The 23,663-nt window shown below is 40.6% G+C and overlaps 2 protein-coding genes across 3 annotated transcripts in view; one reads left to right on the top strand and one right to left on the bottom strand.

Annotated features, from left to right (window-relative positions):
- Positions 1-222: 222 nt before the first annotated feature.
- ZBTB26 (zinc finger and BTB domain containing 26) lies at positions 223-16,090 on the bottom strand. 2 transcript variants are annotated; one of them, XM_003264105.3, is made up of 2 exons: positions 15,938-16,090; positions 223-4,600 (listed from the first exon to the last, which is right to left on the bottom strand). In XM_003264105.3, exon 2 carries the CDS (start codon positions 4,588-4,590, stop codon positions 3,265-3,267), a length of 1,326 nt encoding a protein of 441 aa, XP_003264153.1. In that variant the 5' UTR covers positions 4,591-4,600; positions 15,938-16,090; the 3' UTR covers positions 223-3,264. The 2 variants fall into 2 exon arrangements, with proteins under 2 accessions (XP_003264153.1, XP_012364274.1); XM_012508820.1 differs by having other exon boundaries at positions 15,942-16,056.
- Positions 16,091-16,141: 51 nt separating this feature from the next.
- RABGAP1 (RAB GTPase activating protein 1) overlaps positions 16,142-23,663 on the top strand; it is a 176,147-nt gene continuing 168,625 nt past the window's right edge. Inside the window, exons 1-2 of the mRNA XM_030817779.1 lie at positions 16,142-16,380; positions 20,842-20,975. The gene's annotated coding sequence lies outside the window, so the exon portion shown is untranslated. The remainder of the gene's footprint in view (positions 16,381-20,841; positions 20,976-23,663) is intronic.

Genomic DNA, 23,663 nt, shown 5'->3' on the forward strand with positions numbered 1-23,663 from the left:
AGGCAGTTGCTCTGCTCCTCCAGCAACAGGTTCTCATGGAAGTAACTGAATCTAGTAACAACCTTTTGATTAATTCATATTTTCTTCTGAAGGCAAGCTCAGCATGCTTAATATGTATTTTTAAGACTATACATAAAGAAGACCTTCCTGTATTCAAAGTAAAGCAATTAAAAAAGAATAGAAGGAGGGGAATGTGAGAAAATAAACCAATGACACCAGAGCTTTAATTGTCACACTTTTATTAAGGAAACTTCCCCATAATAAGTGAAGAGGTAGTTCATAGTATGTCTAACATACAACAGATTTAGAACAGCTATTCATGAGCTGAAATAAAATCTTCTGGGTTGTTTAGGACAGTATTTTAGAAGCAGTGACATTGGTCACCTTCCATTTATAGATCTGCTAATAAAGAAACTTAAACAAATTAAAATCATATCTGATTTACCTCAGAGCCACTTCAGTTTGGAGTTTATCTTTAGTATTAAATAATAAATAAATAACTGACGAGTAATTTTTTTAAACCAAACTATAGTAGAGAGTCATCTCCTTTTTAGTTCTCCTGGGGATCCATAAAATACAAATGCTGAATGATAAAGGTTTTAAAGATCTTCCTCCTCTACAGAAATATGACTAGTTTTGAAAGTCATCTTCCTCTATAAAATGTACTGGATATCAGTAACTTGACTTCTTTGCAATATAATCTAACAAACACGTATAAGCAAAGAAGGAGGAAAGTCAAGTTCCACAAAAATTAGAAAAATGTCTCACAGAAACAGAACACCTCTCCAGCCAAAAATGGAGGAGACTGTAAATCACTTCAGTGGTTTGCATTTTCAAAAGGTGAGAACTAAATGTTTTACTGATACAAAAGCACAGTTGCTGATTTTAACTGATTGAATACAGCAAGGCAGCTTTCTTTATTATTTCTAGTATAAAAGCAAATTAAGACTTTGTTTCACTAAGACCACATGAGACTATAAGCTCCATGAGGGCAGGGACTATATCAATCTTACCTTCATTATCCTCAGTATCTAGCATAGTGTCTAGCAACAGTAGGTGCTTAATTAATGTTTCTTGAACAACTGAATGAACCCAGAAATAGTCTCCAACCAAAGAGACCAATCTTATTTGAACCCGTGCCTTTTAGTCTTCAAACCAGTAACAAAAACAGGACATGAATGTGAGCAAAGGAAGCACTCCAACTTGAAATTTCCTTGTGAAGAAATGATGTTGACAGAAAATGCCAAAAAATGCTGTTTGGTTGACAGGGTAGAGTCTCACTATTGCATAGAATTGGTACTCTTTGGCTGGATCATGTAAAAATCACAATGCTAGGAAGCATCATTAGACCATATAATGAGTGATGTTAGGCATAAAGTACCTATTAGTCTTATCACTCAACTGTATTATCATTTTAAATATTTGAACAAAAGACAAAAATCATACTTCACATCTGACTCACATGATGATAATTTACATATGATAACAATGATACATGTAAACGTATCAAATATAACAATTTAAGATCTCCTCTGACTATGCAAGCCTAATTTTTCAAATCTGCATGCACTCTCATAACTCAAAAATAAAAGCAGAAAATCCTGATGGAAACTAATAAACAGTTTTCCACACAAAATCAACTTCGCATTTAGATTCTTCTCACATTATTCTTGCTTTTTTCCTCCCTAAACAAACCTAGCAAATCACTCACTTGGATGGGAAGAATATAATATTCATCTAAAAAATAATATAAATCCCTCTGCGATATTTTGTTGGCAAAATTCAGGTTGTCTCAGAAAGCCAACAGGGAGACACAAAGGGGAAACACAAACTAGGAGCTTTTTGCTAATACATTATTCTTCATGTACTAAATCTTTTAAAGCCAAGGGATAGTGAGAAGAAGGAAGAAGATGCTAGCTCATATTTAGTTATACCTTGGCCAATATTGGCCAGGCCACCTCTTCAGGATTTGGAGACCCCAATTTAAAATGAAAGAGGTGGAGTATTTAATGACCTCTTAAGATTCTCTAAGGACTCTACTAATACTATTACCTAAATCTAATTCATGGGTGAGAAACAAATAAGACTCAGAATTTTAGGTCTGAAGTACATGTGTTTTAGGAAAAAGAGTTGTTTTGTTTTTCCTTTTTGAAAATTAACTTTGTATTCACAATCAAAGGCAGCAAGGTGGGACAGTGTACCTTTAAGAGGTATCTGAATACAGAAATTTGATTGCCCCTTCTGTGTCCAACCTAACTTTTATCATCCATTTTAGAAATTAAGGTACACGAGGAAATGAAAATTCAGAGACTTTTATAGTGCACAGGACAAAACTCTGATGGCCAAACTCACCTTTCTGATGGCTAAACTCTGAAACAAAATTCAGAGACTCCCAAATAGCCTCTTTTCAGAGAGCCCATTATACTTTAGCACATTTTTAGCGTGCCTGGAGCAGTCCTGATCTCAAAAGCATCAACAAGTTACACATTAATTATAAGCATATGGCCTCTTATGGGACATGCTACCAGAGAAACCGCCCATGTAAGTGCTGTTGTATAAGTGTACTTCTATCCCTGTTGATTATGCTCCTCATGGTCATCCCTAACTATCTGCCTGCAGGTGTTCCTCAAGAGAGGGTATTCTGGTGTATGTGAACAATTCAATGAGATGAAGTTGGGCTATGATACTGTTGAAAAGAGTACATAACAAACCAGCATACTTCTTTATAGCCAGCTCCAAGACAAGTACAAATGGTAGGAAGCAGATTCATTTACCAGACATGGAGAAATAATCAATAGGCAACCAGAAGTTCTATCACATTTTCAGGTCAATAGCAATATCACCTTTTATCTCAGCCTATTTTCTACCAAAGAAAGATTTTTCACTTCTCTTAGCATAGCATCTATTAGTGGAGAGTAGGTGATATTATTAACTTGTTGGTACCTTCGGAATGTGCCTAGTGAAAAGCCTAAAACAGTGTCAGTCTAAGACATAAGTCAATGTTAGGTAGACAAAAGGAATTATTCCTTGGGAAAGGAAAACAGACTTTACAAGATAAATAACTCAAAACAGAAAATGGGAGAGGGCAAAAGTAAGGCAAATCCACTCCAAGTGGTAAGTTGCCTGGTCTACTAGTGCTTTGACTCACTCCCTACCACCTACGCAGAGGCTTTGGAGAAGTCAAGCTAGCAAAATCACTCCTAAAAAGACTGAGACTATTGCCACATTCTCAGTCAGTTCGAGTTGTGAGCATGAAGCCCCTACTCAATTCACACAAGTACTATCATTTCTTAAGTTCAAGACAGCTTGGGCCAGTTTACCTGCATCCAGGACCTGTGTTGCATCGGGTTGTGGCTGACACCCTTTAGAGTCTGTGACTGTTGTACATGCAAAAGAATCAAAATCCACTGTGAGGTCTTGTACATTTCTCTCATTGGCATTATCAAAGCTGTTTTTGCCATGCAGCTGTTTAAGGTGTTTCCTCAAAACTGGTTTATGTGCAAAAACCATATCACAATAGTTACATTTATGGGGCTTATCTCCACTGTGAAGGTTAAGATGATCCTGTAAGGAACACTTCTGAGAAAAGGTTTTCCCACAGATTTTACACTGGAAAGGTTTAATTCCGGCATGCACACGCATGTGTCGATGAAGGTTGCCTTTCTGAGTGAAAGTCTTGCCGCAGAGTAGACACATAAAGAGTTTGTGCATTTTTAAATGGTTGGCGTAGTTCTCCAGGTGACGAAACACCCTGGTACACTTTGGGCATTGGTGATGCCACTGTAGGCCTTTGTCTACACCTCGAATATTAGGGCCAAAGACATCTTTTGAGGCCATGATGATGTTATCACTGCCTGTATAAGAAAGGGCATAATTGTGGAGATGGTTTTGTTCTATTTCACTTACTCTGTTTTCCACAGTTGAATTTATCAGGGAGTGCTGGGGCTCTGATGAATGTAAAGCAGTGGGTTCGGAAGAAATAAACTGGTTCTGATCTTTTTTACTTCTAACCTCTGATACATCCCCAATAGATTCTACCTTAACAATCTGAATATCACTGTCCTCCATATCCATACTGTCTTCAGATGGATGAATACAAGGTGAGTCCTGCTTTGGGGAGCCTCTGGCATCTCCCTGCTGTTCTTTTGACTGGGGAGAAGCACTCTGTGGTTCACATCCCTCTTTACTATCCATTGGTTGTTTTGGCTTTATAAACTTCCACAGGGCCTGTGTGCACCGTTCTACAATGTGGCTCATCTGAAGAAAACTTGCAGCAGTCAAGTAATTTACCAGTTCCATCTCAGGGAATTCCAGCACACCACTATAACAGGATAAGAGCAATTGTCTCCCCACTTCGGAACTCTGTAATATGGAGATTTTCACCTCTCTGGAATCATTCAGTAAAAATTGGTCTCTTAAGAAGGGGGAACCTGCAGCAAACACAATTTTATGTCCCTGTACCTCAATATCATCTATGAGAACTGTAACATCACAAAATTTATTCTCTTCTCTTAATTTGTTCATTTTTTGTAACATTGAATCTCCATAATTTTCAAACTTGAAGTGAAGGAGATCTGATCTTTCAGACATTTTGGCAGACCTAAAGAACAGAAATGTAAAAAGGTTGAATTTAAGGAAATTCAAACAATTAAGAAAGCTGGATCTACCTTCCAAAAACAAATCTGTGTTGTCATATCTGTTTTGTATGTATTCAAATGAAATCTTCCTTGAAAGGGGAAGCCACTATAACAGGTTTCAAAGGCTGTTAAAAATTACTCCTTACCAACATCAAGTGCCAATTGCACCCAAAGAGCGGACTTGTATTTGTGTAAATAGCTTGGCATTCATTCAACTTTTAAAGATACTTAATACAAGAATAGTGCTTGGGATAGTCCAAGAGTATATTTTAACTTCTCAAATGAGACTTCTATCAGGTTTCTAAAGCAAACTAAAACATAACCCACACAAGTAAAGATGAAATAATTATCTTATTTTGTATAAAACTGTGAACCTGCTTCTTCTAAGGCAAGAGCAATTGTCTCCCCACTTCAGAACTCTAATATGGAGATTTTCACCTCTCTGGAATCACTCAGTAAAAACTGGTCTCTGAAGAAGAGGGAACCTACAGCAAACATGGGTTCCTTTGCTCTTTTTCTTTGCTCTATATTTTAAACAACTGCACTGACACTGCTTGTCCGATTCCTGGCCAAACCCTTTACTGTTTAAATTGATATGAACTTATTCATACAAGTATTCCTGCAATAAAATGAAAGTCACAGACCTAACGGGACAATGTTTAGGCAAAGACAAAGTTCTTTGTCCTGTCCATTCTGGAAAAATCCAAACTCCGTTTTAAGGAACATTTCTTTATATAGAAAATAAAATACCTGATGCAGAAAAACGACATGAGCTATATGGTGGGAATCTGAGTAGCAGTAAAATAGATCGAATCAATCCCTATTAGATTCTGTTCTTTAAACTTTATCCCTATTTATCAATCATTAGTCATTATGTGGACTACTAGAACTGATTCATAAATGTTGCCTTGGCTTCCTTATATTCCCTCTAATACAGTTTTCATGCCACCACATCTTTCAAAAACAGAGATCTGATTATACCCCACCCCTGCCTAAACTCCTTCAGAGACTTCCCATTGTCTCTTGGATGAAGACTAACCTCTTGAATATAAACTGATTAATGAAACCCAATCATAATTAAGTAAACACTGGAAAAACCCATTCAACAATGGAGAAAGTATCTTTCCCTGTCTGCATACTGATTCCGTTATATAGCAATTCCTTTGGTGAAAGTCTCCATGTTCTGATTCCATACTCTCATAAATGATTTTCTCATAACCTGGCTTCTCATTTGTCTCTCTCAAGGGAAAAGATAAATTTCCCATGCCAACACGATAATTCCAGTCCACTAGTCACTGTAAAATAATGACATAATGAATTGACATTCTCTTTATATACCAGTCTTCTATGAGATTGGTAGGTACGTTAGGTCTGTCTTTGAGATATAGCTCTATAATCTCAGTGCATCAAGAAATTCACTGAATTTTATGTATTAATCAACCCCTTAGTTCAAAGTCAGATGAGACAACCAGCTTCTCCTGGCCACATCTGGTCCCCAAAGTCCAATCTTTATCATCTTAACTTCTGTAACAATGAATATCAGCTCCTGATGGCAGAGTCCAGGTTTTATTCTTCTTCCTTGGTGCCTGATACATAACAGCTCTCTCTTGGCCCCAGACCTAATGATACTTGTTTCCTTAGTTTAAAACACTACTTTCTAGGCTGGGCATGGTGGCTCACGCCTGTAATCCCAGCACTTCTGGAGGCCAAGGCAGGCGGATCACCTGAGGTCGGGAGTTCGAGACCAGCCTGACCAACTGGGAAAAACCCCATCTCTACTAAAAATACAAAATTAGCTGGGCGTATTGGCACATGCCTGTAGTCTCAGCTACTCAGGAGGCTAAGGGTGGAGAATCACTTGAACCTGGGAGACAGAGGTTGTGGTGAGCCAAGATTGCACCACTGCACTCCAGCCTGGGCAACAAGAGCAAAACTCCATCACAAAAACAAAAACAAAAACAAAAGCAAACAAGCCGGGTGTAGTGGCTCATGCCTGTTATCCCAGCACTTTGGGAGGCTGAGGTGGGTGGATCACGAGGTCAGGAGTTCGAGACTAGCCTGGCCAACATAGTGAAACCCCGTCCCTATGAAAAATACAAAAATTACCCAGGTGTGGTGGCATGTGCCTGTAGTCCCAGCTACTCAGGAAGCTAAGGCTGGAGAATCACTTGAACCCAGGAGGCGGAGGTTGCAGCGAGCTGAGATTGCGCCATTGCACTCCAGCCTGGGTGACAGAATGAGGCTCTGTCTAAAAAAACAAAACAAAACAAACAAAAACACCACTTTCTAAACAATTGTGACTCCTTTATTTTCTCTGAGAGGCCCTTCCCTGACTGCTTAATAGAGCAGAATTGTCTCTACTGGGCCCATTGCATATTTCTATTGTAACACTCAACACACTTTATTAAATACTTACTCCTTCCCATCCAAACTCCAAGTTTCATGGTATTAAGGGAAAGCATCTCCATCTAATGCTGGGAACTTGCATATTCTAAGACAAAATATTCTTTCCCTTTGCTTTGAATTATATTATACTTATTGCAGCTACATTGCTTGTCCCATTACTGGCCAAACCCTTTTCTGTTCAAATCAGTGTGTATTCCCATCGCCTAATACTGCACTAAATACACAGCAAGTGCTCAGTTTGCATTAGTTGGACCTATCAGATTAGTTTGACAGTGGTAAGGAAGAACTGTTGTTAGGAAGCCCAGCTTAGTGTCTGCAGAAGCATTACAGGTCTGAGGCCATGATGGCCTAGAAAGAAATAAAAATGGGAATAAGAAGAAAGGAAAAATAACAAAAGATATTTCAAAGAACTTGGTAACTGACTGGATATAGAGAATGAATAAAAGGAATGTGTAAAGATTCTAAATTTAGGAGTTCATTTGAATGAGAATGGCATTGAAAGAAAGGTGACCAGCCAGGCACAGTGGCTCACAGCTGTAATCCCAGCACTTTGGGAGGCCAAGGCGGGTGGATCACGAGGTCAGGAGATCAAGACTATCCTGGCTAACACGGTGAAACCCCATCTCTACTAAAAATACAAAAAATTACCCGGCATGGTGGCGGGTGCCTGTAGTTTCAGCTACTCGGGAGGCTGAGGCAGGATAATTGTTTGAACCCGGGAGGTGGAGGTTGCAGTGAGCTGAGATTGCGCCTCTGCACTCAAGCCTAGGCGACAGAGCAAGACTCCATCTCAAAAAAAAAAAAAAAAAAAAAAAGAAAGGTGAAATTTAGGAGGGGGAACTGCTGTGGCACCAGTATAAGAAGAAGTAATAAGTATATTAATAAAAACATAAACAAAGCATAAGCTTTCCCCTTGTATGACATTTTGAATGTACTGATAATAATCACAATAAATACAAAAACTGCATTGAGAGAGGAGCAATGTAGACAAGCAAATGAAACATCAGAAAAAAGACAGTGAAGTATCAAACATGAAGGGAAAATCTAGAAGATATACAGGGAAAATGTCAGTAATTTAAAGCAGCAAAACTATTATCATTGGTCACTTTTAGCAACTGCAGTAACTTAAAATACTCATTTTGGATTTGGAGTGATGAATGTTCCAATTTGTAACCAGAGTTGTAAAAATGAATGTTTCAAGTGGCCAAACAAAAGTGGCATTTTTTTAGCATTTAGCTGGTTTTGAAGGTGACTATGAAACCCTCAGATCAGTATTTTCCTCCTCACACCCCAAAATAAGCATTCATTGGTTCTACCTATATTACAACAGTACTCACAATGCTTTAGACAACTATCCTCAGAGACAATTGTTCCTTGCTCTAAAGATGAAGAGCTGGAGTGTAGTTTCATTTAGTCATGTGTCATATGACAGTGTTTTGTTCAACGATGAACTGCATATACAATGATGGTCCCATAGAATATAATACCATATTTTTACTGTACCTTTTCTACATTTAGATACACAAATGCCATTGTGTTACAATTGCCTACGGTATTCAGTATAGTAACATGTGGTACAGGTTTATAACCGAGGAGCAACAGGCTGTATCATACAACCTAGGTGTGTAGTAGGCTATACCATCTAGGTTTGCATTAAGTATACTCTGTGATGTTCACAAAATGATGAAATCACCTAATGACACATTTCTCAAAACACATCGCAGTTGTTAAGTGATGCATGACTGTGCTTCCTATCCATCAGTTCTCAAGAAAATTGTCAACAAGAGCAGCCAACCAGATAGTTCAGGGAAGTGTTTGCTTTGATCTGTCTGCCGTAGTCTAAGAATGTGAGCAAAATTTATTGGTTTTTTAAAGGATGTTTTCCCTAGGATGTGTCAGCCCACTCTATTGTCTCTCTTTGATAAATTCTTATTTCCAGGCCACACATCTTATCCCTTAATTGTTTCCTTTCACTAGTTTCTCTTTCCAATAGACTGTTAATTATTTGAGGGCAATGACCAATGGTTTGTTATACTTTATACAGCTCATTTGACAAAAAACAGAAGAATAATAAGTTCTTAATGCTCCCCCATGAAATTATTACTAGGCTATGGTACAGATGCTCTTCATTATGATATCTTCTTTTGAGTGCCTAGGGAAAGCTTTCTTTCTAGGGTTTGTTTCCAAAATAGTTTTGGCAATATAAAACCAACTTTCATCTTTTTTTTTTTTTTTTGAGACAAGGTCTCATTCTGTCATCTGTTACCCAGGCTAGAATGCAGTGGCGTAACCATAGCTCACTGCTGCCTTGGCACCAAGGCTCAAACAATCGTCCTGCCTCAGCCTCCTGAGTAGCCAGGACTACAGGTGCACACCACCACACCTGGCTAATGTTTTTATTTTTTGTAGAGACAGGGTCTCGCTGTGTTGCCTAGGCTGGAGTGTAGTGGTGCAATCAAATCTCACTGTAACCTAAAACTCCTGAGTTCAAGCAGTCTTCCCACAAGGCCTCCCAAAGTGCTAGGATTATAGGCATGAGCCTGCTTTAAACACTTAAAAAAATTTTTTTTTAATAGTTAAAAAAAGTTTCTTATGAACCGTCTTAATTTTATTTAAAAATAAGAGATCATATCTAATCTTCCTTGCTACATTTCAGGTATAGATGTTATACCTAAATTGACCCATTTAGGCCGAGCACAGTGGCTCATGCCTGTATTCCAGCACTTTAGGAGGCTGAAGTGGGCACACTGCTTGAGCTCAGGACTTTGAGACCAGCCTGGCCAACACGGTGAAACCCCATCTCTACAAAAAATACAAAAATTAGCTGGGTGTGGTGTCATGTGCCTGTAGTCCCAGCTTCTTGGGAGGCTGAATGGGAGGATGGCTTGAGCCCATGAGGCAGAAGTTGCAGTGAGCCATGATCATGCCACTGCACTCCAGTGTGGGTGACAGAGCCAGATCCTATCTCAAAATAAATAAATAAATAAATAAATAAACCCATTTAATCGTGAAAATTTCTACAGGTAACTATTACCATTATCCCATATTTTGTATATGAGGAAACTAAGCTTAGAAAACATAAATAACTTGTAAACCCCAACAGAGGTTGAAAGTGTTAAGTGTTAGATCTGGAACTGGTATTTACACTGCATGATGCCAAAATCCAGCTATGAAACAACTAACCTAGGGACAGTTTTTTTTTTCTTTTTTTGAGATGGAGTTTCACTTGTTTCCCAGGCTGGAATGCAATGGCATGATCTCGGCTTGCTGCAAACTCTGCCTCCTGGGTTCAAGCGATTCTCCTGCCTCAGCCTCCCCAGTAGCGGGGATTACAGGCAGGTGCCACCACGCCTGGCTAATTTTGTATTTTTAGTAGAGACGGGGTTTCTTCATGTTGGTCAGGCTGGTCTCCAACTCCCGACCCGGGTGATCCACCTGCTTCGGCCTCCCAAAGTGGTGGGATTACAGGCATGAGCCACTGCGCCAGGCCTAATTTTTGTATTTTTAGTAGAGATGGAGTTTCACCACGTCGGCCAGGCTGGTCTTGAATTCCTGACCTCAGGTAATCTGTCTGCCTCGGCCTCCCCAAGTGCTGGGATTACAGGTGTGAGCCACTGCACCTGGCTGGTACAGATTTATCTCAAGGATAATAATTGTGTAACTTGGCCAGGCACAGTGGCTCACACCTGTAATCCCAGCACTTTGGGAGGCCGAGGCGGGCAGATCATGAGGTCAGGAGATCGAGACCACAGTGAAACCCCGTCTCTACTAAAAATACAAAAAAAAAAATTAGCCGGGTGTGGTGGTGGGAGCCTGTAGTCCTAGCTACTCAGGAGGCTGAGGCAGGAGAATGGCGTGAACCCGGGAGGTGGAGCTTGCAGTGAGCTGAGATTGCGCCACTGCACTCCAGCCTGGGCGACAGAGCGAGACTCCGTCTCAAAAAAAAAAAAAAAAAAAAAATTATTGTGTAACTCTTCAGATTTCTTTCCTTATGTTCAGTATCACAAACACAGGCCAAGAAAATTCATTTAGCTGCAAACTTATGACTTGTATATTTTTGTTTTTGTAACGCTTCAAAAAAAGTTTATGTTTAAAAACAAGTTATAACTTCAAGCCAAATTTGCATGAAATTAGAAGACTTAAATGGCAAGCATATATGTATTAGTCATATTTCTGATTGCGTATTATGCTTTTATCCTTATTATACCTTTCTCATCTATTTTACTTTATATTATTTTCCATCTTTTGTGTATTTATCTTTGTGGACTGAAACTTAATGCCATTTACAAATAAAGCAGAAAATAAAAATTATGAATATATTTGATTTCACGATCCCCAACTGTAGGTAACTTCTAAGTATAGCAGTAATTACTCAAAATAGTCATAAAAATCACTCACATAATTCTAGATTATAGTCAAGCTTCTTGTAACTGAAGGAAAGTAAAGAACTGATCAGGTAGATCAGAGACACAGTCATCATATTTTGTTGATTCTTTCCTCAGATTGATCACCAACTCCTCACTCCTCCATTCTTACATCATTGCCATAGTTCAGGTCTTTATTATCTATTGCGTCAGTTACTGAGATTAAATCTGAATGTTGTTGAGTTTCTATTAGCCAGTTTTGAATGATATTTCTCAAACATCAATGTAATGGGAATATTCTCACTTCCTCTTCATTTATATTTATACAATCCTTCCACAATTATAACTAATTTGAAATTTTCCCTTTGTTCAAATGGGGATAGTAAAAAATGACTAATTACTGAATATTCCAGGTGGGACAATGTTCATTGCTATACTACAGGCAGTGAGAAAATAGTTTCTTTTCTCAAATGCTTCTAATAACTACTGGCAAGTAAAATTTTTCTAGCTGTATAATAAATTCCTAAGCTATGTATCAGTTTGCTTCCTCACCTGTCTCATAAAAGTGCCCTTATCTTTCAACTTACCACTCAAAACTACTTGGAAATCTTTGCCCCTCATTGACATGGTATGTTCTTTTTCTAAAGAGATTTTATTATACTACAGCCTTTCTCTCTATAAACCTTAATCTTGTTCTTCTTTTAGGTAACTTTCATGACACGATACTCTCCAAGTTCTCAAGCTTTTGTTTCAACTTTTAAATAATATATACAGAATGTATTCTTCTTGAAAAATTTTTGAATATTTTAGATGTAATTCCCCTTCTCAACTGCCTACCACTCAGTATTCAGTTTAAGTTTGATCCTTCCTGACTCTCCCTCCCTGCATTTTATTTATTTATGTATTTATTTATTATTTTTTGAAACGGAGTCTTGCTCTGTTGCCCAGGCTCGAGTGCAGTAGTGCAATCTTGGCTCACTGCAACCTCCATCTCCGAGTACAAACAATTCTCCTGCCTCAGCCTCCTGAGTAGCTGGGATTACAGGCATGCACCACCAAGCCCGGATAATTTTTGCATTTTTAGTAGAGACAGGGTTTCACCATGTTGGCCAGGCGGTCTTGAACTCCTGACCTCAAGTGATCCACCTGCCTCGACCTCCCAATGTGCTGGGATTATAGGCATGAACAACTGTGCCCAGCCCCTCCTGGCATTTTAAAAACAATACTTCTATATGTCTAGCCACAGAAAGTATAACGTAATTAAGTTTCTTATACATAAACTATACATACTGTTTTGCAACTTTTTTCACTCATTGTTTTTGAGAGCAATTTATGTTGACGAATACATATTTAATTCTTCTTTTGAATTTTTTTTCATTTTTTGAGAACAAGTATCGCTCTGTTGTCCAGGCTGGAGTGCAGTGGTGCGATCTTGGCTCACTGCAACCTCGGCCTCCCAGGTTCAAGTGATTCTCATGCCTCAGCCTCCCAGCTCCCAAAGTGCTGGGATTACAGGTGTGAGACACCGTGCCTGGCCTAGTTCTTTTTTTAAAACTGTTATGTAGAAGTGGGCAAATTACTTAACTATTGATCTGTTTTCCACCATTGTTTTGCTGGTCTGTTCTTTGAGGCTTCACTAAATTGTATAAGGGTATCTCTTTCAAAGCTAAGTCTCCAATTTTTTGCTATTTTTTTCAAAAAGCCTGTCTTCTGTTTCTCAATGTTTTATTACCTCCCTATGTTAACAATACCTAAATCCCAATCCCCATGGCCAAACTTAACCAAACTAAATCTCAATTCAAGGTACTCAAAAATACCTGTTCTAGGCTACTTCCCTATCACTTGAAATGCATGATGCCTGTACTCAAGCACTGTCTAAACTTCAATAAGCCAAAAAAATTTCTTATGGAGAATGGCTTGGAGAACAGTAAACGCAGAGACAAGGAAGCATCTTAGTATGTGATTACTCTAAACAGATCAAGACAGAATGGCATGGGCCTGAAGAGAGACAGTAATAATATGGATGGAGAGGAGAAACAGATTTGAGAGACATTTCAAACAAAGAACTGATGGGCTTGGTGACCAACGTGGGGAAAGGGTCAAGATGACTCCAAGATATTTGGTTTGTGTAACTGGCTATCTTTGACTGAGTGTCATTCAGTAAAGCAGGGAATATTTGAGGGCATGATCATGAGTCTGGTCTTGAGCCAGAGGAGCCTGCATGACATCAAGGTGAGGATCCATGAGCTGGATGGATATGAAGAAAAGATCTGATTACACATGGTAAGTGATAAATGAAAGCATGAAAGTGGAAGAAATTAACCTAAATTGGCAGAGAGTGGAAACAGACTTAGGAAGAAAGAAATAAAAAACACATCAAACATAAATCCTTTACTTACCTTCTTCTCAACCTGGGTCTCTTTCCAAGCCTCTCCATTCTTATCAATGAGCCTCTCTTTGCTTAAATGTTTCCCACTCCTTTGGCTCCTATATTCAGTCACTGCATAGAGCAGTGGGTAAAACCATGGACTCTGGAGCCGTATTTCCTAGGATCAAAACCCTGCTCAACTACTTTCTGTGTAAACTCGAACCACTCTGCTTCAATGTTCCCATCTATCAATAGTAATTTATTTCATAGGGTTGTTATGGAAAATAAATGATTTAATTTTTTAAAGAGCTTAGAACAGCATCTGGTATGTACCCTACAAGCATGTGTTAGGTATACAAATAAAGCCGGTCAATTTTCTTTGTGAAATGCTTTATATGTGTCCTATCCTTATTCCCATTTAACACCAAACCAGCTGAGGTACCTAATATTTCATAGACTATCACCGCATCACTGTACTAAATTGCTTTTTAAAAGGTCACTAATGACCTCTTCATAAAGAAATGCAATACTCTCCCCTCCCCCAAGTCTCCAGATGCTCTGCATGAATTGATCCAGTGGTCTCTCCCTGAAATTCCCTTCTCTTGATTTCTGGGTCTTCTTGCTTGCTGTAACCCTGCACTCCTACACTTTATTGCCTACTGCTGACTACTACTAGCTCTAATTCCTCTTTCTGCTTCATAAATGCAAGCATTACCCCCCCAAATTTCCTTATTTTTCAAAATTCTCTTCCTGATGCCAGCTATTCCCATGGTTCCACTTCTATGCTGATAACTCAAACTTTTACCTCTAGCTACGATGTTTAGGCTGAGCTAAAGATTTGCATTTCCAACTCTATGCTGCACAGCTCTATGTGTCTATCTCATTAGACCTTTAATTCAACATGTCCAAAAAATGAATTCATAATCTACACTAAGCTTATGGCTTTATTTCTGATAATGGCATTACCATCCTTCAGCTCAGAGGTCTAAAACCTAAGAATTAGATTTGGTCCCTCTCACTTCTTCAGTATTCAGTTAATTATGGAGTCTTGACATAATCATCTCCAGTATACTTGTCTCCTTACCAATGACACCATTATAACTGTATTTCAGGAATTCTTTGCCTCTCACTAGGCTGATCCCATTACCCCTTCAAAAGAATCTCCGATAAGAGTTCCTAACTTTTAGCTAAAGAGTCTAAATGCAGTTAATAGAAAGTCCCTTCTCTATGGGCTTTCTACAGAACAAAATGATTTCCTGCAGTGCAAATCTGACCATATCAATGTTCTGTGCAGAACTCTTCAAAAAACTACCCATCTCCTTTAGGATTACACCATTCACCATCTGGACCTCAGTCGACTTTCCCAGTCTCATATCCATTCTGTGCATAGGAGTCCCCCCATTTCCTCCTCTTCCCACACAAGTTATGCTCAGTCATTTCTCCACAGTATTGCAACTGTCTTCCCTGAAAAACTCTTCAACACTTTACTCTCTCCAAGTACAATTCAGACATCACTTTCTTTCTAAAGCCTTCTCAGCAATGGCCCCTTGAGCAATTAACACATATGTGACTGATACATACACACACACACACACACACACACACACACACACACACACACACACAGGAGTACTTATTTGTTCAGATCTGGCTCCCAAACTTAATCCTGAAAACTGGAACAGTATCTTGCGAATCTCCAGTGTCTGGTATAGCGCCAGTAATATAAAAGGTGCTGCGACCAGTGGCCAAATAGGGGAAAACCCCAGCAAAAGGGTAACCTAGCACTCATAGTGATTCTCAAAGACTGGCACTGAATGCCTGGTCTTGGGCTGGCTCCCGAGGCTCATTTTCTTAGGGCCTCACTTCTGGCACTTCTTATAAGATGCCAGAGTCAGGCCCCCAAGCCAACTGCTGGGCCCTCAGCTGGGGTCCTATGAGGCGGTCCCAGGGGCATCCTCAGGCTCCCCACTCCAGTCACAGGGAAGGGAAAGGGGCGGGGCGCAGCGTGGGCCGGGCCAAGGGCTCCTCAAGTCCCCAGGGGCCTAGGCCAGCCTCTCGGCTCCCATCCCAGTACAGGTCCCGGCTGATCCAGGGCCCCAGGGGGGTTCCATTTTGAGAGACCCCGCACCCCAGCCCGGCGCTCCGGCCGTCTCCGCACTTACAGACCCGGGGGAAGGCCGCCGTCAGGATCCGGCACCGCCAGGAGCTCCGGCCCCTCGGGGCTCCGGGAAGGGGGAGGGGCAGGGAACCCGAGCCAAAGGGGGACCCAACGGAACCGGAAGGGCAGCCCTGGCCGGACAAAGACAACTTCCAGGTCCCATGGTCCTCTCCGCCAATCGGAAGGCTCGGAGGACAACTGGGGCCCAGAGAGGGAATTTCTGCGTTGTGGGCGGGGCGGAGACGGAGGGCGCCTTACTCTCGGCACTAGCTTTACTGCTTACTACCCCCGAGGTGCCTTAGCTCGTTAAGCGTCTGCGGCTCAGGCCCTGTGCGCCTCGCAGGGACCCGCTGCTCCGGACCCCCGTCTCAGCGGCTCTTCTGTAGCTGGGCCTAGACGGTCCGCTGCCTCCTTGGGCCTGAAGGGCTCCTCTGCACTTAAACTTTGGTAAGTCCTTCTAGCCTAGGGGTGTAGACTCGTCGCGCGGGAGCCCGAAGAGCAGAAAGCCCTCCCCTCACTTTTGGATGTGTTTTTCAGGGTTCTTGCCTTGGGTTCTTCCTAGGGCAAACTCTTACACTTCCATGGCTTCTGTTACCTACTTCATGCTGACCATTCACAACCCAGCCAGCTACGTGGACGAGATCTCCAATTGATTGTCCTGATGTGAAAGTACCTTTTAATTGTCTCAAGTTCATCTCATCTCCTATCCAGACCGGAAAACTTGAGGATCCTTCGAGAGTTCTTTTCCTTGCCAATCCGGTTTACTGGTTTTTGCCCATTCTTTTCGTTTTTGGTGGTGGCGAGGGGCTTTTTATTGTGGTAAAACATGCGTAATGTTTATTACTTTAATCATTTATAAGTGTAAAGCTCGATGGTCTTGAACTCTGGAGTTCAAGTGATCCGCCCTCCTCAGCCTCCCAAAGTGCTGGGATTACATGTGTGAGCCACTGCTCCCAGGCTTTCCCTCTTTTTAATGTAGTTATTTACAACTATAAATTTCCCTTTGATCCCTGTTTTCACTACAGCTCATGTTTTTGTATGTTGTGTTATTTTCATTCATTTCTAAGTATTTTCTAATTTCCCTTTTGATTTCTTTCTTTTTTTTTTTTTTTGAGATGGAGTTTCGCTCTCGTTGCCCAGGCTGGAGTGCTATGGTGTGATCTCGGCTCACCGCAACCTCCGCCTCCTGGGTTCAAGCGATTCTCTTGCCTCCGTCTCTAAAGTAGCTGGGATTACAGGCATGCGCCACCACGCCGGGCTAGTTTGATATTTAGAGACATGGAGACGGGGTTTCTCCATGTTGGTCAGGGTGGTCTCGAACTCCCGACCTCAGGTGATCCACCCGCCTTGGCCTCCCAAAGTGCTGGGATTACAAGTGTGAGCCACCGTGCCTGACCTTGATTTCTTCTTTGACCCAGTGGTTAAGAGTGTTGTTTAACTTTCAGGTATTTGTGACTTTTCCAGTTTTCCTTCTGTTATTAATTTGTAACTTCATCTGTGTGGTCCGAGAAGATGCTTTCTATGATAGCTATCTTGTAAAATATTATGAAACTTGAATTGTGGCATACAGTCTGGTGAATACCTCATGTGCTTTAGAGAAGAATGTGTATTCTGCTCTTGCTGGGTGGAATGTTCTGTATATGTCTTTTAAGTATAGCTGGTTTATTATGATGTGTAGTTCCCATATTTCCTCACTTATCTTCTATCTGATTCTTCTCCCCGTTATTGAAAATGGGGTATTGTAGTCTCCCACTATTATTGTAGAACTGTTTATTTCTCTTTTTAATTCTGTCCATTTTTGCTTCATGTATTTTGAGAGTCTGTTCCTAGCGAGGTAAATGCCTATAATTTTTATATCATCTTGTTGTAATGAGTCTTTTATTAATATATAATGCCTTTGTCTCTTATAACCTTTTCAAATTTTAAAATCTATTTTGTCTAATGGTAGTATATCAGCTCTTTTTCAGTAACTATTTGCATGTTACATCTTTTTTTCATTAAATTATTATTATTATTATTATTATTTGAGAAGGAGTTTCACTGTGTCACCCAGGCTGGAGTGCAGTGGTGCCATCTCAGCTCACTGCCACCTTCGCTTCCTGGGTTCAAGTGATTCTCCTGCCTCAGCTCCGGAGTAGCTGGGATTACGGGCTCCTGCCACCACGCCCAGCTACTCTTTGTAAATTATTATTATTTTCTGAGACAGAGTCTTGCTCTGTCTCCCAGGCTGAAGTGCAGTGGTGCAATCTCGGCTCACTGCAACCTCCACCTCCTGGGTTCAAGCCATTCTCCTGCCTCAGCCTCCCGCGTAGCTGGAATTACAGGTGCACGCCACCATGCCCAGTTAATTTTTGTATTTTTAGTAGAGATGGGGTTTCACCATGTTGGCCAGGCTGGTCCCAAACTCCTGACCTCCCACCTCGGCCTCCCAAAGTGCTGGGACTACAGGCGTGAGCCACTGTGTCCAGCCCTTTTTCCTTGAATTATTGAAAAAAATTTTTTTTGTAGAGACCAGGCCTTGCTATGTTCCTCAGGCTGCTCTCGAACTCCTGGCCTCAAGCTATCTTTGGTCTCCCAAAGTACTGCAGTTGTGAGCCACTATACCTGGCCCTTTTTCTAACCTTTTCTTTTCTTCTTTCTTTTTTTTTTTTTTTGAGACAGAGTCTGCTCTGTCACCCAGGCTGGAGTGCAGTGGCACGATCTCGGCTCACTGCAAGCTCCACCTTCCGGGTTCACACCATTCTCCTGCCTCAGCCTCCCGAGTAGCTGGGACTACAGGTGCCCGCCACCACACCCGGCTAATTTTTTTGTATTTTTAGTAGAGACAGGGTTTCACCATGTTAGCTAGGATGGTCTCGATCTCCTGACCTCATGATCCACCCGCCTCGGCCTCCCAAAGTGCTGGGATTACAGGCGTGAGCCACCACGCCCGGCCTCTAACCTTTTATTTTCAAGCTATTTGTGTCTTTGGATGTCAAGTGATTCTCTTGTAGACAGCATTTAGTTGGATCATGTGGATTGTGTGTGTGTGTTTAAAATTAATTTGCCCTTTCTTTTTAAAAATTAAATATATTTTTAGAGACAGGGTCTCACTCTGTTGCCCAGGCTGGATTGTAGTGGCACGATCATAGCTCACTGAAGCCTGGAACTCCTGAGCTCAAGTGGTCTTCTCGCCTCAGCCTCTCAAAGTAGCTGGGACTACAGGTGTGCAACACCACACTTGACGCCTTTCTTTTCTTCTCTTTTTTTTTTTTTTGAGACAGAGTCTCACTGTGTTGCCCAGGCTGGAGTGCAGTGGTACAGGCTTGGCTCACTGCAGTCTCTGTCTCTGGGTTGATGCGACTCTCTTGTTTCAGCCTCCGGAGTAGCTGGGACCACAGGCATGCGATCCCATCAAGCAATCCGCCTGCGTTGACCTCCCAAAGTGCTGGGATTATAGGCTTGAGCCACTGTGCCCGGCCTTGAATCCTTTCTGTCTTTAGATTGGAGAGTTTAACCTTGACTCCTTTCTGTCTTTAGATTGGAAAGTTTAAACCATTTAGATTTAAAGTAATTATTGATAAGGTGGGATTTATATCTGTCACTTCTCTATTTGTGTTTTATATGCTTTTTAAATCCTCATTTCTGCCATTACTGCTTTTTTGTGTTAGTTGATTTTTTTATCATGAAACGTTTGATTCCCCTCTTATTTGCTTTTGTGTATATTCTATAGATATTTTATTGGTGGTTACCATAGGTATTACACTCAACATCCAAAAGTTATAACAATCTAATTTGAATTGATACCAATTAACTTCAATAGCATACAAAAACTCTGCTAATGTAAAGCTCTGCCCTTTCCTTTCTGTTACTGATGTCACAGATAACATTTTATACATTGTATATCCAATAACATAATTTTTTTTTTTTTTTTTTTTTTTTGAGACAGTCTCGCTCTGTCACCCAGGCTGGAGTGCAATGGTGCAATCTCAGCTCACTGCAACCTCTGCCTCCTGGGTTCAAGCGATTCTCCTGCCTCAGCCTCCTGAGTAGCTGGGATTACAGGCACCCACCACCACGCCCAGCTAATTTGTTTGTATTCTTAGTAGAGATGGAGTTTCACCAATATTGGTCAGGCTGGTCTCAAACTCCTGACTTCAGGTGATCCACCCACCTCGGCCTCCCAAAGTGCTGGGATTACAGACATGAGCCACCACGCCCAGCCAACATAAATATTTTTTATGCATTTGACTTTTAAATCAGAGAAAATAAAAAGTGGAGTTAGAAATCATAATTACAATACTTACTTTTATAGATGCCAGTGTATTTGACCTACTGGAGATCTTTGTTTCTCTGTATGGCTTTGAGTTACTGTTGAGTGTACTTGCATTTCAAAATGTCGGTTTCTCTTTAGCATTTCTTGAAGGACAGGAATGCTGGTGGTAACAAACTCCCTTGGCTTGTCTTTATCAGGGAATGTCTTAACTTCACCCTCATTTTTGAAGAACAATTTTGCCAGATATAGATTTTTCCATGACAGTTTTTTTTCTTTCTTTCGAGCCTCTGAGGATTCTTTATTGGCTGATAATCTTACTGCAATCCTTTGTATGGGACAAGTTGCTCATCTCTGGCTGCTTTCAGGAGTCTCTTTTTTTTTTTTGGCTTTTCACAGCTTAATTATAATATATTTGGTGGTTTCTTAGTATTTCCCATCAGGAGTCTGATATGCTTCTTGGATTTGTACATCATGTTGTTCATAAAGTTTGGAGAGTTTTGACCATGATATCTTGCAATATTATTTCTGCCCTTTCTTCTCCTTTGGAACTCCCACAATTCATGATGTTTGTCCTACTGATGGTATCCCACAGGGTCCCTTAGGCTTTATTTACTGTTCACTTTTCTTCATTCTTTTTTCTTCCTATTCTTCAGATGGAGTAGGAGTCACAAGGAATCCACCTCTCCACCTAGACAACAGTTCTACCAGCAGCAACTTTCTGAAGTAACTATGTTGGAACTCTGGAGTCTATTCGAATGCTTACATCTTCCAAGGGAAAGCTTGGCTGGTAAATAGAGGTTAATTTCAGTCTCTGTCAGCTTTAGTGTGATAGCAGCTACTCATGCAGTGCTACTTAACCCTGTAGAACGCAGCTGTATCCACATTCCTGGTGCGGCTTGCTGGAGGCTGGGTGGGCAATACGAACTTTGTCCTCCAAATACTGGCTGTCGACACTCTGGTTGCTGATGACTGAAGTGCAGGTGCAGAGGCAGGTTGCCACTGTTTTGACCCCCCACCAGCTGAACCTCTTTCCAAGGCTTTTAAAGGAATAGCACCTGTTTTGTTTGTTTGCTTTCCTTTTACCCCATTTATGAGTCAGATATTGAAGGATTAGGATATTCAAAAGCAATCACTTAGGCAGGGGAAAGTAGAAAGCATATAACCAGGGAAAGACACAGGCTAAGAAAAGCCCTGAGAAAACCTTAAGCTTTCACCCGAGGCTGATCCTGATCCCCAGCACAGAGACAATTACAAAAGCCCAGCAAACATGGGGACAGAAGGAGAATCTTATTTTCAGATTCACCTCATTATGAGATTCAGATGTTCAATTTTCAACAACAACAAATCATAAGGATTTAAAGTGAAGCCAAATGTGGTGGCATGTGGTTGTAGTCCCACTTAATTGGTTGTTACTGGGCATCATTGTGAGACCCCATCTCTAGTTGAAAAATAAAATTTTTTTAAAAATCACAAGACATACAAATAAACAGGAAAGTATGGTCTATTCAGAAGAACAAAATAAATCAACTCAAACTATTCCCACAGAAGCCAAGATAGATGTCTGACTTAATAGACAAAGGCTTTAAAACAACTATTTTGAAGTCGTTCGAAGAACTAACGGGGCTGGGCACTGGGTGGCTCACGCCTGTAATCCCAGCACTTTGGGAGGCCAAGGCGGGCGGATCACCTGAGGTCAGGAGTTCAAGACCAGCCTGGCCAACATGGTGAAACCCTGTCTCTACTAAATACAAAAATTAGCTGGGCATGGTGGCATATGCCTATAATCTCAGCTTTTCGGGAGGCTGAGGCAGGAGAATTGCTTGAACCTGGGAGGCGGAGGTTGCAGTGAGCTGAATTCCTGCCACTGCTCTCCAGCCTGGGTGACAGAGTGAGACTCTATCTCCAAAAAAAAAACCAGAAAAAGGACTAAAGGAAGACATGAACAAAGTCAGGAAAACAATGTATGAATAAAATTAGACTATCATTAAAGAGAAATTATAAAAAGGGGCTGAGGCCAGGTGCGATGGCTCATGCCTGTAATCCCGGCACTTTGGGAGGCCAAGGCTGGTGGATCATGAGGTCAGGAGTTCGAGACCAGCCTGGCCAACATGGTGAAACCCCATCTGTACTAAAAATACAAGAACTAGCTGGGCGTGGTGGCACGCCTGTGTTCCCAGCTACTCGGGAGGGTGAGGCAGGAGAATCACTTGAACCCAGGAGTGGAGGTTGCAGTGCACTGAGATTGCACCACTGCACTCCAGCCTGGGTGACAGAGCAAGACTCTAAGAGAAAAAAGGAGCTGAAATGAAATTCTAGACCTGAAAAATAACAGTAACTGAAATGAAAAATTTACATAGAGGGGTTCAAAAACAGATTTGAATGAGCAGAAGAAAGAACCAGCAAATTTGAATATATTTCTTTGTAAAATACCCGTAGAACCCTGTTCCTCCTTTTTTTCCCCTGCTTCCTTAGCTCAAGTCTTCCTCATCTTAGGCAGCCTCCAAACTGTTCTATCAACCTCCTCTTTTCCCTGCTCAAGTTTTACTAGAGTGATCTTTAAAAAAAACCCAAATCTAATATTGTCACTGTCCTTTAAAATATCCAAGGGCACCCGTGTATCTATAGAGTGAACTTCAGTTTCCTTATTTTAGCATTCAAGGACCTTCCTATTTTGGCTCCAGCCTACTACATTGCTTTATTTCACACCAGCCCCACATTCCATTCATATACTGTAACCACATTTTCTTGGGTACAAAGTCACTTACTGAAAAAAAGTTGAGCATATTTGGAAACCAAAATTCATTTTCTGTGAATGGGATATCAATATATAGCATTGGTAGGCATTGAAACAGACTATAGTCTATTTTTAAAATGGATTAGATGATAAAAACAACATGTATGTCATCACTAATCCAGTGGTCAATATTAGCATAACTCTGTAAGATACAATAAATGTTGTATCTATTGTAGATACAATGTTATGTATCTAACATAACATCTAACATATGTTAGATTCATAACGTTGTATGTAATATAATGAAACATGAAGTATAACCTGTCACTTGTGAGGTGTACTAGTCTGATATGTTTGACTTGAATCCACTGAGTCTTCAAATGTAACTTTCTTGTTCAAGAAATACAAGGCTTGGAGGAACAAGCTCAATGACTTCATGAGGAAGCAACCACTCAGATAAAAACGTTTTGCATTTCAAGTGGCCTGATTTCTACCGTGAACAAGAATCTTTTAATTTTTTTTAAGTGCCATAATTAAAAAGTCAAGGGATGTAACCAGATGGAATGTATGGTCCTGAATTGGATAATTTGGGAATACTGGTTGTAGAAAAATATAATTTGGTCAACAGAATATTTGATTGTAGTTAGGTATTATATGAGGAGAAATTTTCCTGTAATATTACTGAGTTAAGAAAGCCAACTGTAAAAATAACTTTAGGTTGACAGAAAATGTGAATGTGAT

This window comes from Nomascus leucogenys, chromosome 8 (genome assembly GCF_006542625.1).
Source record: "Nomascus leucogenys isolate Asia chromosome 8, Asia_NLE_v1, whole genome shotgun sequence".
In the NCBI taxonomy this organism is placed as follows: Eukaryota; Metazoa; Chordata; class Mammalia; order Primates; family Hylobatidae; genus Nomascus; species Nomascus leucogenys.

Bases quoted from the DNA above. Each gene is read 5' to 3' on its own strand.
- ZBTB26 (XM_003264105.3), bottom strand. From the start codon at position 4,590: ATGTCTGAAAGATCAGATCTCCTTCACTTCAAGTTTGAAAATTATGGA.